The following is a 26,921-nucleotide window of genomic DNA, read 5'->3' as shown; positions in this document are numbered from 1 at the left end:
TGAGATTCCTTCTCATTGCTCTGAGAAAGAGTTGAGACATTAAATAAATCTCATTTGTGATTGTTCTTTCCTATTGGGATCGTCACCCCAGTGGAGCATTATTATTGCTCATTTGTTGCTCTTTAATTGCTCGGTTATTTATCATTTAAGGCACAGTTTTTCTTTGCAAAGGTTTTCTCAGTTAATTTCATCTAGATGAATTTGATGAGAAATGTTTGAGGTCATACTGATATTTCTGACTTTTGTTTGCAGACTTCAATATCTTGGCAGGTCTGAGCACAGTTTGAGACACTGTTCTGTTGATACTCTAGAGGGGACAGGGTTGTTTTCTGAGGAGAAAAATCTGTTTAAGCAGAATTTAATGTCATTAATGTGTAGGAGAAACAATTGAGATATTAAAGAGTCCTCTCGTCATTAGTGATTTTTATGTTCCTTTTGAAAGTGTTTTGAAGGGAGATTCGGGACACACTCTTTCTCCTGCCTGGCTGAGGAGGGAAGCCCTGTGGTCATGTGTTCAGAACTGACCCCCCGCGTACTCCAGTACAAAAGCCGCACAGAATAGAGGCGAAACCTCGCGGAGGTCCTCCTCAATCCACGCACGCCACCCCACCCCTGCACCAGATGCACTTTTTGGGTGGCTGCACCACATTCCCCAGGCTCCAAGCAGCTGACAAGTGTGTTCTGTTCTCTTTTCTCACAAGGGTTCTTCAGATTCACCTTAATGGAGGCGGAGGCCATTCTTTAGCTGGCCCACTTACCCTCTGAAAGGAAGAAAAGCCCTTGAAGTGCTAATCGCCGGAGTTGCAGGACAGCCCGACCATCAGTAATTTCTCATTAAAGATTATCTTTTTTGCATACTGATGCTCGCTTACCTCATTTCAGCTGCCCTTTTTGTTTTGAAAGGGCCGATTCTGGACTGCCTCCGAACAGAGTCACATTTACATGTTACTGTTTGCCTTTTCTTTTTTTTTCTTACCCGCTTGGTTCCTTTTGGTTGATGGTGGGTATGAGGGAGGGCGGTTCTTTTTTAGGAGCTGAAAACAACATTAAGTTTTAAATGAGGAGTTTTGAAAAGTGCCTTCTGGCATTTGGAATGTGGCTGTTCACTGCCTGAATGGTTATAAATAGAGGAATGGAGGCTTTCGGGTCCTCCTCCCTCCCTCTTGCCTTCTTGCCCCCCGTCCCCCCCCTTAATACGGCTGGTGATAGGCCATGTCTGAAAAGGCCATGTCTTTTTTTTTTTTTTACCTTCCTCCTTGAAAAGTTGAATTGCATTTGGGGCTAGGGACATTTCCATTGTTCATTTTTCATGTTTGTGAAAGGACGATGTAGCAGTTTCTTCAACCTGTTTTTGAGACATGATTTTTAGGTTTGACAGAGTAATGTTTCTGTTAAAATAGTGTTATGTTTTTCTGTCATATATGGCTGCCATAATTGGCCTTATAGGGATAATTCGCCCAAAAATGTGTATTCTGTCATAATTGACCCTCATGTCATTCTTTTTTATTTTTCTTCCCGTGTTCTTCCTTTTTCTGAAATAATGGTGAGAATACAAAAAATTTATATATATATATTACAAAAAAACACAACAGAATACATTTTAAACACTTGACGCTCACTTTTTTCCTTGCAATTGCAATTCAATCGAGCATCGAAAAAGATGCAAAAGCACCATAAAAGTAGCACTCGTGCACTCGTCTTCTTAAACCATTTGATAGCTTTGTGTGGGAAACAGACATATATTTGCATTACTATTAACTGAAACTATTGAATAAATTAGGATTGAAGCAATTATTTATTTATTTTATTTTTGGTTTTATTATTGGTGATTCATCCCCTTTAAAGCATCACTGCTACAATCATGCACTTTCAAACGGACATCCGAGCTTCTCCTTGTGTGTTCATGAAAGCAGCTATCTTCAAATCTATCTTCACTTCACTAAGTGACCCGATCGCCCAGCAGTTAACAGCTCACTGAAGATAGTCAGTAAATAATATTGACTTAAATATCCTCGGACAAAGCTATTGACTTCAAAAGACTTGGTATGTAACGCATTAGTATTATGAACCACTTTTATGATGCTTTTGAAGGTATGATGCTTTTGATAAAAGGGTTTTTATCCTTACGTTTGACTACACTGAAGCACATCCAGGGACCTTTGCGTTCACAGTCAACCCCCTGGAACGTCCTCACCTTCACGATACAGAGCTGCAACTGGTGTTTCAGGTTCATGGGACGTTCTCTTAACGACCGTAGGATCATTTTGAATAAGTGCCAAGAGCATCCTCTTTCATCTCAGGTCCTGCACGCCTGAAAAGGAGGCTTGATTATTGGCACTTTTCACTGGAAGGTTTTTTCTTAAACCGAATGGGAATTGTGGGGCTTTCATTTCTGTCGCTCTCTCCGTGTGTTTTCGCCTATTTACTGTGCAGTCAAACTCTCCCCCTTCTTCACACCGCCCCTTTGAACCCTTTAGATGTCGCCGCAGACCCCCTCAATTCACCCCCTCGGTGTAGAGATGTTTAAGATAACTCGTTTGACTGATGTGCCGTCCTCGGTTTAGTAAGTCCCTTGCTTTGTGGGGCAGTTATGTAGATTCTGCTTTCACAGAGTCTTTTGTGACCCTGATTGTGCAGTGCCATGGGTGCCTTCTGGGTTCCCATAAAAGCAAATATGTAGAACAGAGTAAAGCAGAACTTGCGCAAAACAGGAGGGCTTTTTTTTAGGATTGTCTCAAGAGGAGATGCGGGTATTGTTGTGGAAAACTGTTTGTACACTGGTTTGAAGAGGATATCAGAGAGTAGTTTGCAGTAAGTTAGATTAGTTTATTTTATTTTAATATATATTTTTAATGGTATCAGGTGAGCCTAAAACCCATATATCTGTCTACTACTCGGTGGGTTGCCTAAACGGCTAGTGGACTGATCAGTCTTAAGGAAACTACGTAGTTTTGCACATACCTAAACCTAAATTTTTTTGTACATTTCTTGTGCAGTCTAATGATAAATGAAATGATTGTATACCAGTCCCTTTGCAAAACATTTTTATTCCGTTCTGTATTGTCTATTTGCCTTGCTTAAATAGCCTGTTAAGTCTTAATAGCTACGTTTTCCCCCTTTTCCCTTCCCTAAAAGTCTTAATTTTCCTCTCAATAAAGCCATTTGACTACAATGGTTCTTGAAGTGCATTTTGATGGCCCTTCAGTATGGCAACACCGTGACAATGAAAAGCAACAGCTTGAAAGAGGGCTTTTATTTGCAGCAGAACGATGTGAGGTGGCCGAGGGCTCGTCTACTGATGGATGCTGGCAAAAAAACATAAGTGTGAAGAGGATCAATAATGCTTTTCTCTAAAGTCCCCCAAAGCGTTTGCTCCAATGGCCCTGGCACATTGTGGCCGGCGGGAGCCGTGAAACTTGATTTGCACAGGGTTTTTCCAGCAAGGGGCCTCTCGCTAAAACATTGGCCATGCTAATGATAGTTCTTTTGTCTATGAGTTAGCGGCACATCCAAGGCCCATCAGAGTGAGGGCTGTTTTGATTTGGACGGTAGTGGTCTAGAATAAGCTGTTTTGAAGAGGCTGTGAGCTTCAAATGCATCTCCGTTTACATGGAGTTCGTACAGGTGATGGATGTCCCACACAGGTCTGGCAGACTGCCAGAGAACTTCCTTCCCAGCCAGGAAGTTGGCATGTTTATTTGTATACTATATTATTATACTACATTCGAAATAAGCGATATATAGCTAATTTCAGATGTTAACCTAAACAGTCATATAGTTTATTAGTTTTTTTTGTGTGTTGTTCTTAGTAGTAAACTAAACTTTAAATTAGCTTTTATTTTTGGCAAGTTTAAGTTGAAATCCTAAAATTACTAAAACTGAAAAAAAAGACTAAAGCACAGAACCATATTACTAAAACTTAATGTGAATTTAAATAAAATAAATTTGCACTGGCTTCCTGTTGAATTTAGAGTCCAAAATAAAGTTTTGACCATGGTTTTTAAAGGTTTGCATGGTCTTGCTCCGGAGTATATAGCACGTCTAATACAGATACAGCATCATTATTCCGCATTACCCCTAAGATCATCCCAGAGTTTGCTCCTACATGTTCCCAAATCACGGTTGAAAACCAAAGGAGATTGTGCATTTTCTGTGGCAGCCCCGCGTCTGTGGAATAGTCTTCCTCTGTTTTTAGACATGTACAGCACTTTGGTCAACTTGTGTTGCTTTTAAATGTGCTTAACAAATAAATGTTGATTGATTGATTTGTAACTGCTTGTATATATGTTAATGACGCAATTACACGTGCTTCAGGATTTTATTTACATAGAATCGATGCCCACCATGTAGGTACGATTAGTGGTCTCTGCTTTAGTTTTCTCACTAGAATCTGCTCAAATGCAACAGAATTGCAAGTTTGCGCCTTTGTGCGGGCCAAATCCAGCCAGTGGTAGTCCAAGCCAAACAGCACTATAGTTAATTGCCTGGTAACAGTTTGTTGCTGTTGCTGGCTGTTTCACCATTAAACTTTGATGTTCCAGGCTCCAAGGATACACGGTTTCACTTGAATTATAGGGGTATAAAAGACACCTGACTTTCGTAATATTTTCCATCTCCTGTGGCCAGCTCTGCGTGGACAATCCAGCAATTCTTTCACTCATGCAGTTTTTTTAGAAATTGTTTGAGAAAACAAAAACGCTCAAATGTAATATTTTTACAGGGGAGCAGGGCTTTGACCGACTGCAGAAATGCTTGAGATGGCTCTTGGTCATAATGTAGATGAATAGATGTTGTGTGTGTGTGCATATAGTGTCTTATGTGCTTAAATGGTAATAGTTGTTTGAAAAACATAACATTAGATTTTTTTTTCTTTATCTATGCACATTACATTGTGTTTTTAATCTGAATCGTCTGCTCTACAATATGCTATTTCCAATATTCTGTTTGTTTCATGTAGTAATAAGGAAAAACAACATATTTGGATTTTTTGGACCAATCATGGGGTGTAATTATCATATTAATAAATGGACAAGCATATTGTACCTATTGCATTACACTGTGTTGCATTAATCCACTAAACATGCACTTTTTAGAGCTGGTTTTCAAAGACGTGTTTAATATGCTTATGTTGTATTAGATAAGCCCTTTCTAACAATGTATGACACTACATTTCTTTAATGTTTTTATTACCTGTTACTGATATGATTATCATATTTTAACAGTAACAGGAAATTCACAATTTTCAAAATTAAAAATGTTAGATATATTGGGTCTGATTGTAAGCATAGTAAAGTCCAGTTTCTGAGCTTTCATGCAACACTGAAAGGGTTAAAATGCAAAAAGTAAATGAATCAGTTGTCTTACTGACCATAAAATGCTGTTTATTGTCAGTTATAATAATTTGCCTAGAAATGCTAGATGGGTGCTTCATGCTTTTGCAACCGGTTACTCTTTCCCTGTCTCTCACATTACAAGTGAGACTTGTGAAAGTGTAACGTCTGCCACCCTTGGCCTGGTTTCACTCAGCTGTCCTAGTCATTCCTGTCCTGTAGCTTGGTCATTGTCACCGCAATCCATCTCATTTCCTGAGGGATGTTCGCCACTGTCCCACATCTGTCAGCGGGAGGGTGGTGAAGGGGGAAGTCGCCCAGCTCTCCGCTCCTGTTCTGGAGATGTTCACGGATTATTAACATAATACAGCAGCAGTCCCAAAAACACAGCAGCAGCAGTGTTGTGGTAAGCAGTCACCGGCAGCTGTCGACTCTGCTGTCTGCTCACAATGCATCCCATATGTACCCCAGAGAAAACACATTGTTTCTGAATTTACAGCCAATTGAGACTTGTAGCTTTCTGCTCGGGTTAGATAAACCTTTGGCTGTCCCAGGCAGAACAGCATACTACTGTAGACAGATCAGCATGGGAACATTTAAATGTTTACGCGAGTCAAAGAACATTACGAATCCATTGATTTCAGTGGGAGTTTGTGGAAATGATGTTGGGTGACCAAACCATTACGGAAACACACACTGCTTCATCAGGCTAATAAGCAACTAGTTAATAGTGAGAATCTGACCCTAAACTAAAGTGTTACCAAATTATTTTTGCCAAAGAGAATATGAGTCACTTTTATTGTTTCTGCTGCCTTATTGCTGTCTATGAACCTAAATGTAGCATTTGTGACAGTTTTGGTAAGATGAATACTTTCCTCTCGACTGTCTGACCTTCTCATCTTACTGCTCTTTGTCAAAACATAAGAGCTCCACTCCCCGAGTCTGGGTGTGTGAGGGTTTTTTTCTCTCTCAAAGAAGCGTTAGGCATCTGAAAGTAATGGCAGATATCCACCGGATGTTGATGCATTTACTTATGTTGGCCTGTTTATGAATCGGGTAAACAGGATACAAACATTTTTGTGAGGTTGGTCCACGTGCCTCCTTAAATTCGGAGATTGTGCCAGCAAGATTTAAAATCATGAAGCCCAAATGAAAAGTGCCACATACTCAATAAAACTAGGATTCAACTGTTAATTAATGTTAATTTATTTAAACTTCTGTATTATGTATATGTGTGTATATATTTACAGTATTCAGTGTATATATATATATATATATATAAATATAGTATGTGCATATATTTATTATTTACAATTTATTTACATTTGTCTCAAGAATGTTAGAACATCTTATTTGGCAAGAAAAAGTATTTAGAATATCATTTTAATATCACTTTTATCTCTCAAGACGTCTAAAGATGATGTCTCAAATGTGGCTCTTATAATAAATATCCGAGTCCGACTGTTTAACATGCTGGTTTCTGTTGTATGCTGTCAGTTAAGGCCATGGGAATGATAACTTCCCTCTCAGGACTCCAGTAGCCCGTGGGAGTCGTCAGTAAGCGCATGACCTGCAGGAACATGAGTCAATATTTTTGCAATTTCACAACCGTCAAGTCGCATCTTTCATTCACTTTTTGATCCAGCAGCATTTCTCAGCGCTTGTCTCCCCGAGCTCATTCAAAGTCGGAGGAAGTGCAGACGCAGCGCCGAGCAGAATGGCGAGACATTTTTTTTTTTTTTTTAAGAGAGAAGCAGAGTGGCCGATCATTCTGTTTGAATTAGGGCAGTGCTGTTCTTGGCCCAGACAAGCAAACAACAGATAAAAAGATAATATCATCCACAGCTGAGGCGGCCTGTCAGAAGAGGCGGCCAAACCTCAGGTGAAATCGTATGATGTTTCAAAGCTCACGCAGAAAGGGGAGGTTATTTAGCAGGATTTTATTCTTGACTGGGTAATTGAAAAAATCTGGCAGGTGACTCCTCAGGGTTTGGCATCCAAGTGCAGATGTGTATGTTCTGTTACAAGGTTTCACATTTAGCGTCCGATCGTTTTGATGCGTGAACTCAACACACACTTTAGTCCTTTAGACAACAAAACTGATGTCTCTCTCTTTTGTCAATTGAGTTTATCAAGAAATCTTTTTTTTTTCCTCCAATGGAATATTTTGGTATACAAGTTATTTTTCTGTTTCTCTATCTGTCTGTCTGTCTGTTTCTCTATCTGTCTGTCTGTCTGTTTCTCTATCTGTCTGTCTGTCTGTTTCTCTATCTGTCTGTCTGTCTGTTTCTCTATCTGTCTGTCTGTCTGTTTCTCTATCTGTCTGTCTGTCTGTTTCTCTGTCTGTCTGTCTGTCTGTTTCTCTATCTGTCTGTCTGTTTCTCTATCTGTCTGTGTTTCTCTATCTGTCTGTTTCTCTATCTGTCAGTCTGTCTGTCTGTTTCTCTGTCTGTCTGTTTATTTCTCTGTCTGTCTGTTTATCTATCTGTCTGTCTATCTATCTGTCTGTTTATCTACCTGTCTGTTTATCTATCTGTCTGTCTGTTTATCTGTCTGTCTGTCTGTTTATCTGTCTGTCTGTTTCTCTGTCTGTCTGTTTCTCTGTCTGTCTGTCTGTCTGTCTGTTTCTCTGTCTGTCTGTCTGTCTGTCTGTCTGTCTGTTTCTATCTGTCAGCTGTCTGTCTCTCTCTCTCTCTCTCTCTCTCTCTCTCTCTCTCTCTCTCTGTAGCTCTCTCTCTCTCTGTAGCTCTCTCTCTCTCTCTCTGTAGCTCTCTCTCTCTGTAGCTCTCTCTCAGTAGCTCTCTCTCAGTAGCTCTGTGTTTTCGGAGGCCATGCTGTCACCTCACTCGCCTACATATTGAATTTGCTTGGCACCCTGGTGCCAGGACACTTTTTACAATCTGGCTTTGAAGAAACAAACCCAGCATCTTGACTTTTTGTCATTATTGATGAGATTTTTGGGGGGCTTTGTTGTGTTCGTTTTATGTTTTCCTTCATCAAAATTAGGGTTCGCACTCTCTATTCTCAGTGCATAATTCTCAGTGAAGTGGAAAGAAGGCCGTCAAAGAGGAAAAAAAGACACACCCTTCTTTCAGTTTCGATGGCCATGTCTAATTGTCTCTGAAAATTGAATAGCATTTTTGTAAGCGAAAAGAAAGACTCCCGCTGACGGGAGGACCATCAAAGTGCAAGTTTTTGTGGTACGATTTATTAGCCAGGGCATGAAATTAGTAGTGTGAGAAACAGAATATTTTGTAATTACCGAATTAAATTTTTTTTTTAAATTGTATTATAATATTATACATTTTAACATACATGTATACACTCTACCGTTCAAAAGTTTAAAATGTGTAATTTTGGGGGGGATTTTATTTTGATATTTTGAAAGAAGTCTCATGCTCACCAGTTCTGCATTTATTTGATCGAAAATACAGTAAAAACAGTATTCTTGCCAATGTACATTTGCTTTAATTTATATCCTACACTGCAAGCACATTTAGCTTCTCTGTAAGTGTTCTGTGTACTACTAGTTTTTATCATTGTATCTAAAGCCTTCAGTCCCCTCAGCATTTGCTTTTGTGTGTTTGTGTGACCTCAGAGACCTTCCTGGCTTTGCTGGGGTCTAAAGGGGGTTCGGCAGCTGGCCGCTCCTTAAACACACACAGCCTCTGTGTGCACTGGCAGCCATGCGTTTCTATAGGCCTACAGTTTCCCCTCATTTCACTCTCCCATCCCCCCTTAAATACTCCAGGAACTTTGCTGGGGTTCCAGATCGATCAGCTGCAAACTTGATCTCTTGAGCGAACATACATGGTTTTGCCAGAGATCAGCGAATTAGTTTTGTAGCACTCCACCCTTTCCCTTTCACTCAACTCCCGCTGAAACAAGCGAGCAAGTTTGATTTCATAGAACGGGATTTGAGGAATGCTGCTGGGATGCAGTGGTGGAGTGGACAGGAGGGGTCAATGCAAGAGGAACAATGTCCAATGCTGCGCAGCAAAGGGGAAACAGATGTCGGCAAGGTATGCCATCCAATAAAACTCCTGATTACACAAGTGGAAAGAATTCCTACCTCACTCTAAGGCGGCCATGGGAAAACTGGACCAAGCCTCTTTTTTTCTTCTTCTCAAGCTTAAGAAATGAATGTTACGTGTTTAAGACCATATAAACTGTATAAGATTGTGTATCCTGTGCACGTTTCGATTTGTTACAATTTCTTTTTGAAAGAAGTCTCACCAAGGCTTCATTTATTTGATCTAAAATACAGTAAAAACAGCAATTTTGTGAACCACACAAGATGCCTGATGGGCCTCCATGAAGGTCCATGGGTGTGTTTTGTGTCTCCGCTCTGCATTGGTGCCATAGAAACACCATTTTGTCACGTCATGTGTCGACGGCTTTGTGAAGGAGGTGGGAAAAACCAAACACTTTTGTAGTCTGGGGCCCCTCCTCCGTTGAAAACCCTGTTGTGGCCTTTTCAGAAGGCAGGAGGCTGCTTGAAACGCATGTTCATATCACCTCCTTTTGGAAATAAAGTATTGTGGTGGTGGTACTGTTATAGTTCTCAGATGCATAGCTGAGATGCGTCAAAAGTCCCGGGCCTGGCCCATCACATCGTGCTTCTCTCCTTCATGCACTGCTGTAGGCCTCTAACCTTTCTCCAGGGTTGAGAAAAGTCTGCATCCCGCAGGAAGGCGCCCGGGTTAAACCCTCGAGACGTCTATGTGCTAGGAGGAGTGTAAGAAAAATGCACCATTGTGGTTTCAGCCCACTGTCTGTGTCTGTTAGCATTCCTCCAGAGTGTCAGTGCCTCCGCAGTCTCAAACTGTGAGGAAAGAGGAGGTTTTCACAATAAGTTTAACTTTTCCAAGTATTAAAACACCTCATTCCATCCACAAGACCACCTTCTCTGACCAAGACAGAGGCAGTGTTCAGAATGCAGTGCTAACATAGTGCATGCTGCACTGTTCAGAATATATTGTCTACCTTTTTCTTTTTTAAGTAGTATGTATATGCATCGTGGAACAATAAATGTTTTACATAACAATATTATATGTTTTGTCTTTTGATTCTACTTGACCTCATTACTTGTTTTAGAATATCTCAGAAATGAATGATTATTTTACATTAAAATCCAGTATTGTTAAAAAATGTCTTGATGTTTAAAGAGTTAGTTTAGCCAAAAATTGTAATTATCCTATAATTTAACCCTCAAGCCATCCTATCCTCTGTGCTTCCGTGTTCGTCATACGTCAGGTCAGAAGTAACTATTCCGCCGGAACTAAACTCGTGTATGGCCGTTACCGGAAGCCGGTGGTTATAGTTATAAATATGGATATTTTTCTTACAAAAACACATCGCTTCGCTTCAGAAGGCCTTTATTAACCCCTGGAGCTGTATGGATTACTTTTATGATGGATGGATGCATTTTTTGGGGCTTCAAAATCTCGGCTACCATTCACTTTCATTATAAAGCACGGAAGAGCCAGGATATTTTTTTTTATATAACTCTGATTGTGTTTGGCTGAAATAAGAAAGTACGATATAGCTAGCATGCCTTGAGGGGGAGTAAATTCTGAGATAATTTTTGGGTGAACTCACCCCTTAAGTCAAGAGAGAAATGTAAAAAATAATATTTTCTGTTCATTTGTCACTCTCAAAATGTAATGTGTTGCATCATGGGATACAGTTGTAGCGCCTCTCTGGTTTACACAGTACTTAATGCAGTTTGCTCTGCTCTAAATTTACATTTGTGTAAATGTAATGGGTTATCTGGATTTTGCACAATATCAGAGCTTCATGGTTGCTTTTTTCAAATAGCACGTTCTCCCAAGTTGAAAATTATAGGAAATATTGTAACAAACTTAATTAATAATGCAGGACTTTTCATTATTAACACGCCCAACATACACAGACTCTTATTTTCATATGTCTATGCTTTACTTTTTCTGGCTGCAATCTACAATGTGTTCATTAAGATGTTTGGTATATCGTTTAAGATATTTAAGACTTTTTTTATAAATTTAAATTTCATAAAGCTTCATAACTTTTTAAGATAAGTGCATTTTACATTTCTTACATAGTCGCATAAGTGAGTGAAACTCTTGCACTGTCAAGCCCTGAGTATACATACTTCCTTCAGCTAAAATAATACTCGAACTGCGTTCTCAATGCTACATCCAACATAGTATTTGCCTTCTCGGGGGTGGCAAATGCACCAGCTTCCCTCCCAACCCCCACAAGATTCCACCATATTGCCAAAATTACTAAGAAAGGAAGGTGCTAATTTAAAATAATGTGCACTTATTTCTTTTCCATCTCTCTTCTTACTTTCTTCACGGAGGAAAGGCAGCCACTCCGCAGGCCTGCATTACAGAAATAAATCAGGTGGACACCCCTCCCTGGCAGCCGCTGACAACCGCCCCAATCCCAAAACCCCCTCCACCGGTCCTCACAGGAAGAACTCTGGGTTGGGAAAGACAGCGCACAGGAAGTCTTTGTTCGAAGAGCTACTTTACCCAGGAACAATATGCTGCATTAATACGCCCGCCACTCAATCTTGACCTGCTCGTTTGAGCGTTTATAATCTCATTCATCATTCAGGGAGAAGACATGATAGAGTAAACTGTCATGGGTTTCATTCTGCAAACAAAGACATCTGGCTGCAAGCGGTTTTAAAATAGTAAAAAAAAAAAAAAAAAGTCTTTGCATTTCTTAGTGTCTGATTGCACAGGTATAGGATGTCAAAAACTCCCAACATCTTTGGCAACACAAAAAGCATGGATGCTTTCCAGTAATGACTTCATATTGAGTACATTATGTGTATTATCAAAAATAATAATAATAAAAATAAACGCTTTTATCAACTCATAATATTAGTTCAGTGAAGTGGTGAAATGGTGGTTTTGGTTATTGGAAAAATAAATTGCAAATGTTTGAACTCAGATCAGTTGCAGGCCTTCGTAATAAGCCTGGAGAAAGTCGGTAGCTTTCGAGGTTTTTCTCGTTTCAGTTTTTGACAGTTTTTTCCAGAATGTATTTGATTAGGTGGGTAGCATTTACTGCAACTGACACCCGTTTGCTAAATGTGAAAAATGGAGAGCCGTCTATTTTGAGAAGTAGTAATGTCAGGACTGTTTCCAGAAACAGTAATTGCAACCTTTTCAGAAACAAACCCAATTCCCAGCAACCCACTTGGTTTCAACCTCCCATCTGTCACTTTCTCTTGCTTTCTCTCTTCTCTTCTCTTCTCTTTTTTTTTTTTTTTTAAGATTCAGGCATGTCCTGGCTCCACTCCCTATATCAGTTTGCGTTATTTTCCTCTCTGTAATGCAACCCTTGTGACTGGAATCTTATTTTGTCACGTTCACTGGAATAGGAATGATTGTGTAGCCTTTCTTTAGTGAAAAAAAACACTAACTAAACACTAAATGTAGAGATTCAAAGAGTCATGCTCAAGCTTGCGTACTCTGTAATGACTTAAAATAGCTACTCTTTTGGCAGTTACATATTTGGTTGGGGATTTTTTTTTTTCCACAATTGGGAAATCCTAGCTGGTTTGGATTAGGATACTGCAATTATGGCCGTTCAAATATCTGAGTATTTGGAGATCTGTCCAATGGTGCATGTGGTGTACAGCTGTTTGGCGAGCGTAAACAGATCCAGGCTGATTTGTTAGTTTGTTTCCTGTTTTGTGCTGTTAATTGAAATCGTTTGATCTGACCACACATACAATGTCAATTTCTTTTAAAGGGATAGTACCGTGAAAGTGAATGGTGACGAAACCCAATTTTTTTATTTTTTTATTCACAGGTCATAAATGTGGATGGCACTAATAGGATGACCATTCTAGAGGACAAACTACCTCATATCTTTGGTTTTACGCTGTTGGGAGAGTATATCTACTGGACTGACTGGCAGCGGAGGAGCATCGAAAGAGTTCACATTGCCAACAGCACCCGTGAGGTCATCGTCGAGCAACTTCCTGACCTCATGGGTCTCAAAGCCACTAGAGTCACAGAGACCTTTGGTAAGTTTAAGATAGGTTTAAAAATATTCTGACTTGAAACTGACTTTAATGGTCTACCTGAAAGGTAGTGTTTTTTTATATATTGAAATTATATCTCTATATAATTTTAATACAATCTCTATATAATGTTAATACAATTTTGTTTATTAATACCAATGTCTCATTTACTAAAACTATTAAATATAATTTTTGCTAATTGAAAATGCTGAAGTAGGTAAAGTATTTATAGGTATTTAATAAGATTTAAATATTAGAAAAAAAACTAAGGAAAATTAGAAATGTTGCCTTCATTTGAAGTACTAAAATTACTAAAGCCAAAACCAAAATAAAATGAAATTTAATCAAATTAAATAATAATAATAAAAATAGGGGGGAAAAAACATGACAAAAAAATGGCAAAAGCACTTAAAGTTACTAAAACTTAAAGGTATAGCGGAGGATCTTTCCTAATTTTAGAAAAGACCCGCCCTCTCCAATTTTTAAAAAAAATGCACATGCGCAACACTCTATTTGCTCACAAGTCATGCACCGTGTCTACGCTGTGCATGACTTGTGCCAGGGCTAGCATCGCTAATCATAGCTTACATTAACTTTTACTAGCAGTGATATTCACCCAAAATCACTCTGGTCTTGTTTCTATATTCTGCGGCCTTTCTCTTCTTATCATACACTTCGTATACATTTTTTCTCTTTCGACCCTCAGCCATTTTCAAAGGAATGGCTGAAACCGTAACTCATCACACATAATACACCTGAAAGTGCACATGCGCCGAAAGCAAAAACTACATAGGGACGAGCACGTACGACAGCCTTACGTAAACATATCACCAGAATGACACTTAGGTGGACCAATAGTATAGGCTACCCACCCGGAAAAAGAAAGTCCTCCGCTATACCTTTAAATAAAATGAAAACTAAACGTATAACAATAAAAGCTATTTCAAAAGCATATAAATAATATGAAAATAACACTAATAAATACTAATTGTAATGATTATAAGTGTTTATTATTTGATATTGAAGGCAATATTTTGTAATATTTATTTAATTTATAAATAGTCTATTAAAAAAAGAAACACTTTCTGCCTAGGCTAATAGAAGTGCTTCAAACAGCTTCAGTATATCCCTTTGAGATCAATGCATGTCCATGAAGCTGATGCGTAGATCTCCATTTGTGTGTGTTCAGGCACTAACGGCTGTGCGGAAAACAATGGCGGCTGCAGTCACCTGTGCTTCCATCGGCCTCAGGGTCTGACCTGCGCCTGTCCCATGGGCCTGGAGTTGCTGAGTGACCTGCGGACCTGTGTGGTTCCAGAAGCTTTCTTGCTCTTCACCAACCGCGCTGACATACGCAGCATCTCTCTGGGCACCAACAGCAATGACGTGCCCATCCCGCTCACCGGGGTCAAGGAGGCGTCCGCACTGGACTTTGATGTTTTAGAAAATAGGATCTACTGGACTGACGTCAGCACCAAGGTATGGACTACTTTTGAGTTCATCATGATTTTAACTTGATAATTCAGTGTGCCTCACCTCGTTTTAAAACAGAACGTTGTGGAGGTGAGTGATTCTGACATTTTGAGCGTATGATTGTACATTAAATTCAAAGTAACTTTAATACCCAGGATTATACAAAGTTCTCTATCAGTGGAGGATGATAAAACGATGCCATCAGCTTCTAACCCAAAGCAGCTGTTGAGCTCAGATATAAAACGTCAGAGGGAAAGACGTCCAAGGTGTTTCACCTCAAAAGATCTGAAGAAGCCTGTCTTTTTGTATTTTGTGAATATTATATGTGTTTATGTGGTTTTTCAGAAAGGCTGTTATCTTTCCTTGTAAAACCGTAAGAATGAATATAAGAAAATATTCAGAAACATTGTTGGTGAAAACAAACAATCGTGGACCAGCATGGACATTCTTTAGCTGGACTTTAAGGCTGTTGGGAAAATTGGGGACTAATTGTTTTTCGAATGTTACACTTGTGTTATAAGGGGCTTTCGCACCAGGTTGTTCTATGAACTAGCCACCAGGGTGGTTCCCCGAGAACTAAATGTTCCCCTAGGGCCTTTTTCCTAAGTTGCATTCGCACCGCTAGTAGGAACTCTGAAGTGACTCTGGATTCACTTTTATTTTGACTGTGCTGAGAATGCCAGAGCCCACAGCGCTCCCATTCTCCATTAATTTATTCGTGTTCGTTCGGTTCAGCCCATCAGAATACACTTACGTCACTGATTGTTCTTATCGTGCTGGGTTAGACCCTACTCTGAAGAACCCCGAAAAGCAGTTCTGAGAAATAAATCCTTCCCAGTTCCTGTGGTGCGAACACGCCAAAAAGTGGGTATCTGCCAATAGTTCTAGGAACTATGAAAAGGTTCCTCCAGTGCAAAAGTTCACAAGAGTTCGCAAAAGTTACGTTTCCCCTGGTGTCTGCGCACAATAAGTGGGCGGGCAATATACTAATGTTTCGCCTTGACGTCACAACGAAACGGCTTATGACTCGTTTGAAAAACAATTAATTTAACTGACTCAGAGTCCACTCTTACTTTTGAAAGACAATAACTTTATATACGGTGAACTTTCAGATGTAAAACTTGGATGTTTTCATTCACTTAGAGCTATGTTACACACTACATGAAAGGTCATTTTCAGAAATCTATAATAGGGGCCCTTTAAATGTATTTAAGAATCTTGCCTTGTGTAACAATAAAACCATAAGAATGGTTATGATAGAATATGGTTGTTGTTAGAAGATGCATCTAATCTGGCATAAACCTTACTAATCAATAGAGTGGAAACTGAAAACATTGTGTTTTATAAGGAATTGGCTGTTCTTATTGCTTTTAGCTTTAGTCACTTGATTACTTTTCTGCTTCAGACTATCAGCAGAGCCTTCATGAATGGCAGTTTGGTTGAGCCAGTCATTGAGTTTGGCCTGGACTATCCTGAGGGAATGGCCGTGGACTGGATGGGTCGAAACCTCTACTGGGCAGATACCGGCACCAACCGAATTGAAGTGGCCCGTCTGGACGGCCAGTACCGACAAGTGCTGGTCTGCAAAGACCTGGATAACCCTCGTTCTCTTGCTCTGGACCCTGCCAATGGGTAAGATCACTGGCTTTAAAGTCTGTCCTGCTCTGACTCTGACTCTTGTAGCTGCAATTGTGCCCTTTAAATTCATTGAATGCCAAGTACTTCTTTCAACCTAGTGTCTGCCATCCTGCACATTCACTACTGCACTGCATACATAGTGTTCACCCATCCATCTGTGATGGTTAACCATAGGCTTCCTACAATTTTTAGCCCTCTGGAAGTATGCTAATCGATAATTACCACTACTTAAAATATCTGATTTAACTCTCATACTCAAACACAGACACGCTTATTGGTATTACAGTGCTTCCTCAGGGCATCAAGTTGTATGTGTGGCAGAAGACAAGTGCCAACATGCCGCAGCCCCTGCGTGTGGCTCAGAGGAGTGAAGTCATGTCCTCCAGCGCCCAGCAGGCATTCCTGTGGCTTCTGAGGCACGACTGCCTCTATTAGCCGACACATTCTTCAGCATTGTCTCTTCTTACCTTAACACTGAGAGGTGTTGACTCAGTTGACTCTTAGCCCAGTGGTGTAATGAGTGGGTTGAGGGATTGGTCTCGTGTGCTTTTCACTGCTTGCTTACCCAATGGGGGGAAAAGTAACAATTGTGTTGTTTGACGCAGGCAGATTAGCCCTCCTATTCCTTTTTTTTTTTTTACCGTTTATTTCCTTTTGTTAGATTAAATATTTATCTATTTAGTTGTTTGATAAATATGATTAATTTATTGTTTATTAATTTATCGTTTTTAACGATAAACGATAACGTTTTTTTATTAATTAATGTATGGTTAATAAATATAGTTCATAATTATATAACTAATAAAATTACCAACAAATGAATAGTGTATATATTATTTTATGTATTATTATATATTTATTTGTTAATATTATATTTATGTTTTTGGTTCTGTAGCTAGATTAAACATAATTTATATATTAAATAAGTCATATTTTTTAAATATTATGTATAAATAAGCATTAATAACTTCGTTGTCTAAAAATGAATGTCATCTTTTTTATTAATGCTTAAATGTAAATAAATATATTTAACTATTCATTTATTAGTAATTTTTATTTGCTATATAAATTAATATAGTGCACATATTATTGTATTATTTTATATTTAGTTTTATTTGCTGTAGCCATTATTCATTCATTCATTATATTTTAATAAATTCATTTATATATAAATTAATTAATAAATATTGATATTATTTTAAAATATTACATATAAATAAATATTAGTAATTTAGTAAAATTTGTATTTTAATTATTTGTCTTTAATTTAAATAAATAAATTATATGATTTATATTGTTTATATACTTATAATTATATTTATGATTAGTAAATGAATAGCTTTATTTTTACATTTATTATTTTATATTTAGTATATGTAATATTTATGATTTATAGAATGTGTTTTCTTGTTAATATCAACCTGCCCAGGGACAGCAGATCAAAATAAATCAAATCCGTCAGTGTGATGGCTGATAAAGTTGATTCTAGTTTTGTTAGATATGCAGTGAAGTAAATGATTTGTGTTTGCAGGTACATGTACTGGACTGAATGGGGAGGTCGACCTAGGATAGCCCGCGCTCACATGGACGGCAGTAACATCGTGACTTTAGTAGACAAAGTGGGCCGGGCCAACGGGCTTACGATCGACTACATCGACCAGCGGCTCTACTGGACAGACCTGGACACCTGCATGATTGAGTCTACAAACATGCAAGGTGACAAATCATAGCTTTTGAAAACCATAAATGCCTCTTGAATCATAGACCGTATTACACCATCCTACCTCCTTTATTAAACTATAAAAGCATTGTCCTCAGGTTTGCAGAGGGAGATAGTGGCCGACGATCTTCCTCATCCTTTTGGCTTGACCCAGTATCGCGACTACATCTACTGGACCGACTGGAACCTGCGCAGTATTGAGCGGGCAGACAAGCGCAGTGGCTTGAACCGAACCGTGGTGCAGGGGCACCTGGAGTATGTCATGGACATCCTGGTTTTCCACTCCTCTAGACAAGATGGAGCCAACGAGTGTTCGCAGAACAACGGCCAGTGCGCCCACCTCTGCCTAGCATCCCCCTCCGGAGCCCAGTGCCGCTGCGCTTCCCACTACACCCTGGAGGCAAACGGACGCAACTGCAGCTGTGAGTTTTAAACGAGACATATAAAGTGTTCAGTGTTGTTAGATTTGTATCATTGTTCCTCCTTTGGCTTCTAACTATTTTTGCACTCAACAATTTAGGCAGGTAATTAAGATTTGTTTTGCCTTGCCAATTTTTTTTGCTAAATGTATTATTACTATTAATAGTAATAAATGTAATTATAACAATTGTTTATTATTCAATATTTTATAATTAATGTAAATATTATTGCATACAATTATTGCATAAAATCCAATCAATGCATTTATTATTATTATGTATACAATGTTTTTATGTATACAACTACAAATCATTGTTATTTATCATACTACTAGTACTACTGATTATTATTTAATAATAGTGTCCTTCCTTATTGTCAAACCCTGATTAAAACGCACTGTTTTGAGTTTTTATATTTTAGCAGCCATCAGGGCTTAAGTAATCTATGGTCTTTCAGCCATAAAGTTCACTAGGTTTTACTGCCATTAAAGTGAGTCATGGGTTTTAAGATGCAGTTGGCAGATTGAAATGGCATTAGAAAACAATGGCTTCCAGCCATGCAAAACTCAGTCATATGCATTTAATTCCTTATAAGCTTAAAAATGACTGAACTTGGATTAAACAAGCACGCCAGGGAGCCCGGTGAGAGCATTTGGCCAAGAGTGCAGAGGTCTTCTTGGCAATGCTAGTGTGTTTCTACTTGTTTTAGTCCCTCTTGTTTCTTCATTCTTTCATTGCCTGGAGGGAAAGGCTGATTGCGTTTAGTTATGATTGTGTTTAGCTGACCTTCACCTTCTGATCAGAGGAATGGAGCTGGCTTTGAATTGTCCATTGTTGACCTGTGCTCTTGTAACTTAGTTTTCATTCCTTATCCTCACCTCCCTGTTGTTTTGCTCAACAGCGCCCTCTAGCTTCCTGCTCTTCAGCCAGAAGAGCTCCATCAGTCGAATGGTCCTGGGAGAACAGAGTCCAGACATGATTCTACCAATCCACGTTATGAAGAACTTGCGTGCCATCAGCTTTGACCCTTTGGAACGCCTGGTCTACTGGGTGGATGGCCGACAAAACATCCGCAGGGCCCGGGATGATGGCACTCAGGTGACCGTTCAATCAGAGACTTTTGATGTAACTTGATTATAATACTCACCTAAACTGCTCTGATTGAAACAAATATTTATTATTTTCTTATGTTTTTACATTAAAACATTTAGTTAAAACAATAATAGTTATAATTTATATTATTATAATCATCATCATCACTGTCCCAAAAGGAAGATAATACAAAAATGTATCATTTTCAAATAAGAAATATACAAAATAAGTATGTGTGTGTATATATATATATATATTAGTTTAACATGTTTAGTTGTGTTGATGATAAATGTTATTAATAATATTAATATATTAACTATTCTTATTATATGATAGATGATGATAATATTTACTATTTGAAAACCGTTCATCCACTTTTTGGATCAGTTTTAAAAGAAATATTTTCATTTATTATTATTATGTTGATAATAAATATTGTTGTTCTTAATATAAAAATTATTAATAATATTAGTTATGATATATTCATTATTATTATTATTTAAAACCATTTCTTAATATCGGATCCACTTTTGTATTCTCTTCATTTTGGGACTCTTTTTTAGCATACTGATAGGCAATTATTTGTGATCAATTAAATTATTCAGCATACCAAATGTTGACAGTCCTAATTTAAAATGATGTCATCTGATTTATCAGACATCCACGGTGATGACCCCAACCAGTCTTCACCCGAAACAGCCTCATGACCTGAGTCTGGACTCCTACAGCCGCACCGTCTACTGGACCTGCGAGAGCACCAACACCATCAACATCCATGGCATGGACGGCCACGTTATCGGAGAGGTCCTGAAGGACGATGTGGACAAGCCACGTGCTATTGTGGTGAACGCTGAGAAAGGGTACGATTATTAATTAGCAGAATAAAGTATAGGGCATGATTATTACAACCTGCATTCAATTTTATTGCTCATCCAGTCCAAAACCTCAGGGCCAGATTTTGTTTTTCAGCTTTGGTTTGGCTCCTTTTCATAAACATAACAACACCTTATCAATTGTTTATTGATATATGGCCGGCGGACTTGAAATTACAGCATAGAACTGGATACCCTAATGACGGCGCACTTCGCCATTGCTTTCGTATTGTCGGAAAACTCTTGATTCCATCCAGGCCTCTCCAATAGCCAAATATGTGGAACAGATGGCCCTCTGTGGTCCCCGTGCTGCGGCGTTCGCTAGCGGCTCGACCAAGCACAGGCGTTGGCTGCATGCACTGTAATTGTGTGTCCCATTGTTAGTGTGACCGTCATCAGTGGGTTTTCTATTTATGTCTCAACCTCTCTTGGTGGGGTGGAGGGGGACTTCTCCCATAATAGTGGCTGGATAGAAGAATTATGTTTGTTTGTGTGTCTGAGATCAAGCTTGTTTTTTCACTGTTGCACTTAGATTTAGTTGCACATTTTATCCCTAAATTGTAGATGTCTGAATAGAATTAGTGCTTTGTCATGCCTGTCAGGGTTTTAATTTTAGTTCACGTTTTAGTAATTTTATGTGCTTTTGTCATTTTTAATTTTTAAGGGTACGTTTACATGACACCGATATAATAAAAACGTAAAAATGTTTCATTTTTTGCGTACAGGCGGCAGTGTTCGAACCCCGTTCACACGGATCCGTGAGAACTGTATTCTCCTGGCAGGCCAGTAGTTGGCGATGTCACTTTGTAAAGGAACACTAGGCACCTATAGACTGAACACGTTATATGCATGCGCATGATGTCACCGTTTTCACAAATCCGTTTTGTGGCTTACACGGAGACAATAATGATATGGTTTTAAAAACTTGCACTTTGAAACCCTTTTTCGGGCCCCCAAAATGCAGTTGTCATGTAAATGAACAGCCAAAACGCATTACAAGTTCAGTGTCGTCGTGTAAAGAATTTGTTATTTTAGCACTTATTTCAGTATAAAAAAGTTATATTTTTGTTTGAATATAATTAAATATAAGTTAATATATAGTTAAATAATATACAACTAAAGTTTTTAATCTAATTTATATTTTTATTTCAGCTAACACTGGCCTGTTATGGTTTGTTTTGTGTTTTAAATAATTGATAATCACCTTGATGTTAAAAAAAGCACAGATTAAAGAAATGTTTCGCTAATCGGTGGATCTGGATCCAAAATGCTGTCAAAACCAGATCAGATGACAACTCAAAATGCCGTAAAATTAATGAAGCATTGTTTTACCTAGTTTTTCAGATCGTTCAGGATCAAAACATCTTCAAAGATGTTAGCATAAGGTTTTGTTTAACATGCAGGTGGGAAATTTAATATGTGATGTTACATTCCCCACACTGAAGTCAGGCTTTGGCAGATGTTTAGTGAGTGCATTACACTCCATAGTGCTCTGACTCAGAGAAGGCATCTTCAGATCCATCAGCCAAACCAATGTTGGGGTTTATTCATTTCTTCTGTCCCCTTCTTAGCATTGGAAATGTATCAAATAAAATGTATATCGCCCCCAGACTTTTCCCAGAAGTAACTGTTTTTAGCTGTAATATTTTCTCCTTTTTAATGACACTCAGACACTGTATTGGCGTCTATCGCTGTTCAGTTTTTATTTATTTTTAAGCCGAACCAAATTGCTTACAGATGCAAATTGTGTTTCTCAGACAGCAACTGAAAACAAAGGAGCAAACGCACCTTTGAGAGTTATCAGAAACTAGTCTAGACATAACATTAGGGCTAAAGGGCTTTTGTGATGTGTGAAGATATACAATTCTCCCACACAGTCAAAGCAACATGGCCCCATCAAAGTAGTTTTTTCTGTTCAACAAATGAGTGTTTATCCAAGCCTACAGATCACATGTTGATTATTTAACGCAATAACATACATTACTACAAACACTTTTATTAGATGTTAAAACATCTTGAAAGATGTTGTTTATTGAATCCAATTAAAATCACTTTGCCTTTACTACATTTTACTTCATTTGGGAAATGGTATGTAACTTCCAAACCTTTTTTCCCCCACAGCTACATGTATTTCACTACTGTCCAGGATCGTTCGGCTAAAATCGAAGGTGCGTCCTTGGATGGGACGGAGCGTGAATCCCTGTTCACGACCGGTTTGATCCGCCCCGTGGCACTGGCTTTGGACAACAAGCTGGGCAAGCTGTTCTGGGTGGATGCAGACCTGAAACGGATTGAGAGCAGTGACCTGTCTGGTAAATACTATTACATTTTGGCTTGCATTTCAAATATTATTTGTATGTCAAACTTAATTTTGAACAGTTATCTAATACAATTAATAAAATAATAATATAAAACTAAAAAAATATATTTATTATTATTATTATTTTATTGGTATTTTTTATATTTATTTTTATTTGTATAATATATGCATCCACAAGTGAAAATGCTTCTGTTTTGCATTTTTTTCTGATTTAAAACAATTATATTAATTTTAAAATATGTAAGTAGGAAAGCAATGATATAAAAAATCTGGCCAATAGTGAATAGCCATTAATTATTTTGTTATGCCCAATATTAAAATATCTACACTATTTTATCTGAATATTTTTTTATAAGCTAATTACTGTGAATGTCAAATATCAGCCAGTACAATAGATAGAAAAAAAATCAGCCAATAAACTGTTGTAACAATCAGTGTTGTTATTGGTAACTAGAACTATAAAAAATAAAGCTGAAATCAAATCTCACAAAAAAAAACATTTAAGGTTTACTTAAATTTAATTAAACTTAAACTAAATATAGCTAATATATAGCTAAATATGTTAGAATAGAAATAATAAATAATACTAAATTAACAATTTATTGTGTCTTATTATCAGCATTTGAGTGAAAGTTGAGTTTTGTACAATTAAAAAAAAAAAAACATTGTGTTGTCCACCAAATGTCTTGATTTAAGACTTAAATTAGAAAAATGAAATGTTCCCATACAACTCAATGTTAGTCGTTTATTTTAAAGACCAATTTTGATGTCAAAGCTTTGCCAGAAAGATTAGGTCTTTTCCCTCACCACGTAATCATGTCACCGAATCTCATGCTCAGAATGTTTTTGTTTCCTGTCTTGTATTGCATCGCCCGCGGCCAAATTGATTGCGATCATTTTTGAAGTATTCTGGAACACCATGTGAAATAAGGACAACTTTCTGACCTCTCCACTCAGATTTGATCCTCTACACATGTCAAATGACAGCTATGGAAACCAAACAAATACAGACAGAGCACAGGCCAGGTTCAATCTAGATTTACGCTGTATATGTTCAATACCGCCTAGTCTAAACTAATCAAAACCGTATAGTCTGTGTTGTCTAAACATGGCCTATACATTGACAAAACTCTAATGAAGAATTTGATGGACTGTAACATAGTTCATTCAAGTCCCTTTGTCACCGAAAATCACTGACTTGTCTGATTTCTTATTTCCAATGAGTTGCCAGTAACCAAAGTCTCTCCAGATGCTGAGCTCTGATGTTTGATGTTAGCATGAGACAGATGATCACACCTTAAGCCACGGCTAATCTCCTTGCGCAACAGAATCCCTACGCAGCCAGATGACCAACACAAAGGCTGAATAAATATGATTTATAGCGTGACACAGGGGAAAACCTGAATTATGACTTTGCGGGTCTCTTTGTTTGCTTCCCAGGGGCCAATCGGATCGTTCTTCAGGACTCCAACATCCTTCAGCCTGTCGGTCTGACAGTGCTGGGCGATCACCTGTACTGGATCGACAAACAGCAGCAGATGATCGAGCGCGTGGACAAGCTGACCGGAGAGAAGAGGACCCGCATTCAGGGGCGACTCCAGTACCTGACCAGCATCCATGCGGTGGAGTACATGGAACCAGACGAGTTTGGTAAATTCACAGTTTCTTACATTTCTTACATTTCTTTGACTAAATCATTAGCTCTGTTCCAAAACTTTGTGAACTATGTGCAATTGTGCATAATATAATATAATTTAATATAATGATTTATGGTGTACAGAATATAAGATGTCAAGTTATTTACCCATTTGATTTAATGATCTACTATAGTATACAAATATAAAGATATTATAAATTTAAAGCATACAATTTGGCTTATTATTTACTTATTAACATATATATAAAAATGTAAAGATGTTTTGAAAATATTAATTACATTTAAGAAGGACTAATTCAAATGAATGGACCTAGCATACTATTCTATTATAATTACTTATTAAATTAAAATATTTATATATTTAAAATATTAATTATTTAAGAATGCTGTATAAATATTAAAGTATTTATCATATATATATATATATATATATATATATATATGCACATATGCCAGCAAAACACATGTATGTTTGTGCAAGTAATTGTTTTAACCTGCATTTCACCTTGTTTATACTGCAAAAATCATATGCTGGCAAAAATCTTTATAATTATGTAGTTAATGTCCAAATGGCTTCAGAGTTCCTATTATTAAAGAGTATAATTTGTTCTTTAATCTCCTTCACAGCATCCCACCCTTGTTCCCGTGATAACGGAGGCTGCTCCCACATCTGCATCGCTAAGGGTGACGGGACGCCACGCTGCTCTTGTCCCATGCACCTGGTGCTGCTTCAAAATCTGCTCAGCTGCGGAGGTACATTAGGCATAAATATACCAGTATATATAACCAAAAATGCACTAATCCGTTTTTTATGTATCTGTTAAACGCATTTTTACCTATAACCTCCATCAGAGCCTCCCACGTGCTCTAGCGAGCAGTTCACCTGTGCTACTGGTGAGATCGACTGCATCCCCATGGCGTGGCGCTGCGACGGCATCGCAGAGTGCGCAGACCACAGCGACGAGATGAACTGCCCCATCTGCTCCGAACTCCAGTTCCAGTGCGACAAAGGCCAGTGCGTGGACTCTCAGCTGCGCTGCAACGGAGAGCCAGACTGCGCAGACGGCTCTGATGAACTGGATTGCGACAGTACGTTCAACTTTTCCGCAGCAAAAGAGCAACACAAGCAACTCTCCTTTTCAAAAGGATGTGCAAAAATAATTTAACTTGCATTTTGAATTACTTTCATACTTTCAAATTAAATCAGCTCATATAAATCAATAGTTTGCTGTGTGAATCAGTACAATTATTCTGAAACAACTCACCAGTCAGTCAGACAAATCACTGAAGCTGTTTTAATTGGCCGTCTCTGATCTGTCCTCTCCCTTTTTTCCCATCAGCCATTTGTATGCCTAATCAGTTTCGTTGTGGCAACAACCAGTGTATCCTGAAGAAACAGCAGTGTGACTCCTTCGCAGACTGCACAGACAAATCTGATGAGCTTTTCTGTGGTACGTTGACCACATCATACCAAAAAAAGCATATGGTGTTTGACCATGCATGCATAACTTGGTGTTTGTAATGATGCTTGCAAGACGAAAACATCCGTTTGGTTTATTCGCAGATTTCCCTCCGCCCCCCAACGACCTTCCGCGTCACACCAGCACCATCGGACCAGTCATCGGCATCATCCTCTCTGTCTTTGTGATGGGAGGCATGTGTTTTGTGTGTCAGAGAGTCGTGTGTCGCCATTACAAGGGCCCCAACGGAGGCTTTCCCCACGAGTACATCAGCGGGACCCCTCACGTGCCCCTCAACTTCATCGCACCCACAAATTCACAGCACGGTACTTTTACAGGTAAAGGTCTACTGTTTGATAGCTGCTGCGGTCTCTTAAAGTGAATCATTTCTCTGCCTGTGATGAGTCTTGTGGGTGACGAGTCTGTCTCGCTGTGGCACAGGTATTTCCTGTGGGAAGTCCATGATGAGCTCAGTGAGTCTCATGGGCAGCAGCAGCAGTGGGGCGCCTCTCTACGACAGAAACCATGTGACAGGAGCTTCATCCAGTAGCTCTTCCAGCACAAAAGGAGCTTTCTATCCGCAGGTACTGTAATATTCATCAGTCTATTGTCAGTGTTTATTTATTTAATTCCATCTATGAAAAAAGGGTTTTGTATTTTAAGTTAAATGCTCATTCATATATTTTATATTGTCTGGTTTATTGTTGTTAATACCATAGATATATTTTTTTTCCTGATCTGTGTGTAGATGCTCAACCCTCCTCCATCACCAGCCACAGATCGCTCGCTTTACAACGCAGAAGTCTTCTATTCGTCCAACAGCCCTTCCACAACCAGGTCTTACAGGTGGGTTTTGGTATAGAGATCCTGGATGGATGGATGGATGGATGGATGGATGGATGGATGGATGGATG

At 38.5% G+C, this 26,921-nt stretch overlaps 1 protein-coding gene across 2 annotated transcripts in view; it reads left to right on the top strand.

Moving 5' to 3' along the window:
* Positions 1 to 26,921, top strand: part of lrp5 (low density lipoprotein receptor-related protein 5) — a 54,635-nt gene that overhangs the window by 27,079 nt on the left and 635 nt on the right. The window contains exons 9-23 of one of the 2 annotated variants that reach the window (XM_079603532.1): positions 13,143 to 13,359; positions 14,546 to 14,835; positions 16,235 to 16,461; positions 17,999 to 18,183; positions 18,286 to 18,609; positions 19,508 to 19,704; positions 20,356 to 20,558; positions 22,692 to 22,882; positions 24,331 to 24,540; positions 25,175 to 25,300; positions 25,400 to 25,636; positions 25,888 to 25,998; positions 26,112 to 26,345; positions 26,449 to 26,591; positions 26,756 to 26,853. In XM_079603532.1, coding sequence (XP_079459658.1) covers positions 13,143 to 13,359; positions 14,546 to 14,835; positions 16,235 to 16,461; positions 17,999 to 18,183; positions 18,286 to 18,609; positions 19,508 to 19,704; positions 20,356 to 20,558; positions 22,692 to 22,882; positions 24,331 to 24,540; positions 25,175 to 25,300; positions 25,400 to 25,636; positions 25,888 to 25,998; positions 26,112 to 26,345; positions 26,449 to 26,591; positions 26,756 to 26,853 — 2,993 coding nt within the window. Of the gene's footprint in view, positions 1 to 13,142; positions 13,360 to 14,545; positions 14,836 to 16,234; positions 16,462 to 17,998; positions 18,184 to 18,285; positions 18,610 to 19,507; positions 19,732 to 20,355; positions 20,559 to 22,691; positions 22,883 to 24,330; positions 24,541 to 25,174; positions 25,301 to 25,399; positions 25,637 to 25,887; positions 25,999 to 26,111; positions 26,346 to 26,448; positions 26,592 to 26,755; positions 26,854 to 26,921 lie in introns of both variants that reach the window. The other variant, XM_079603531.1, reaches the window with a different exon arrangement.

The sequence above is a fragment of the Phoxinus phoxinus genome (genome assembly GCF_949152265.1).
Source record: "Phoxinus phoxinus genome assembly, chromosome: 25".
NCBI classification, from domain to species: Eukaryota; Metazoa; Chordata; class Actinopteri; order Cypriniformes; family Leuciscidae; genus Phoxinus; species Phoxinus phoxinus.
This window is presented reverse-complemented; position numbering and strand designations above follow the sequence as displayed.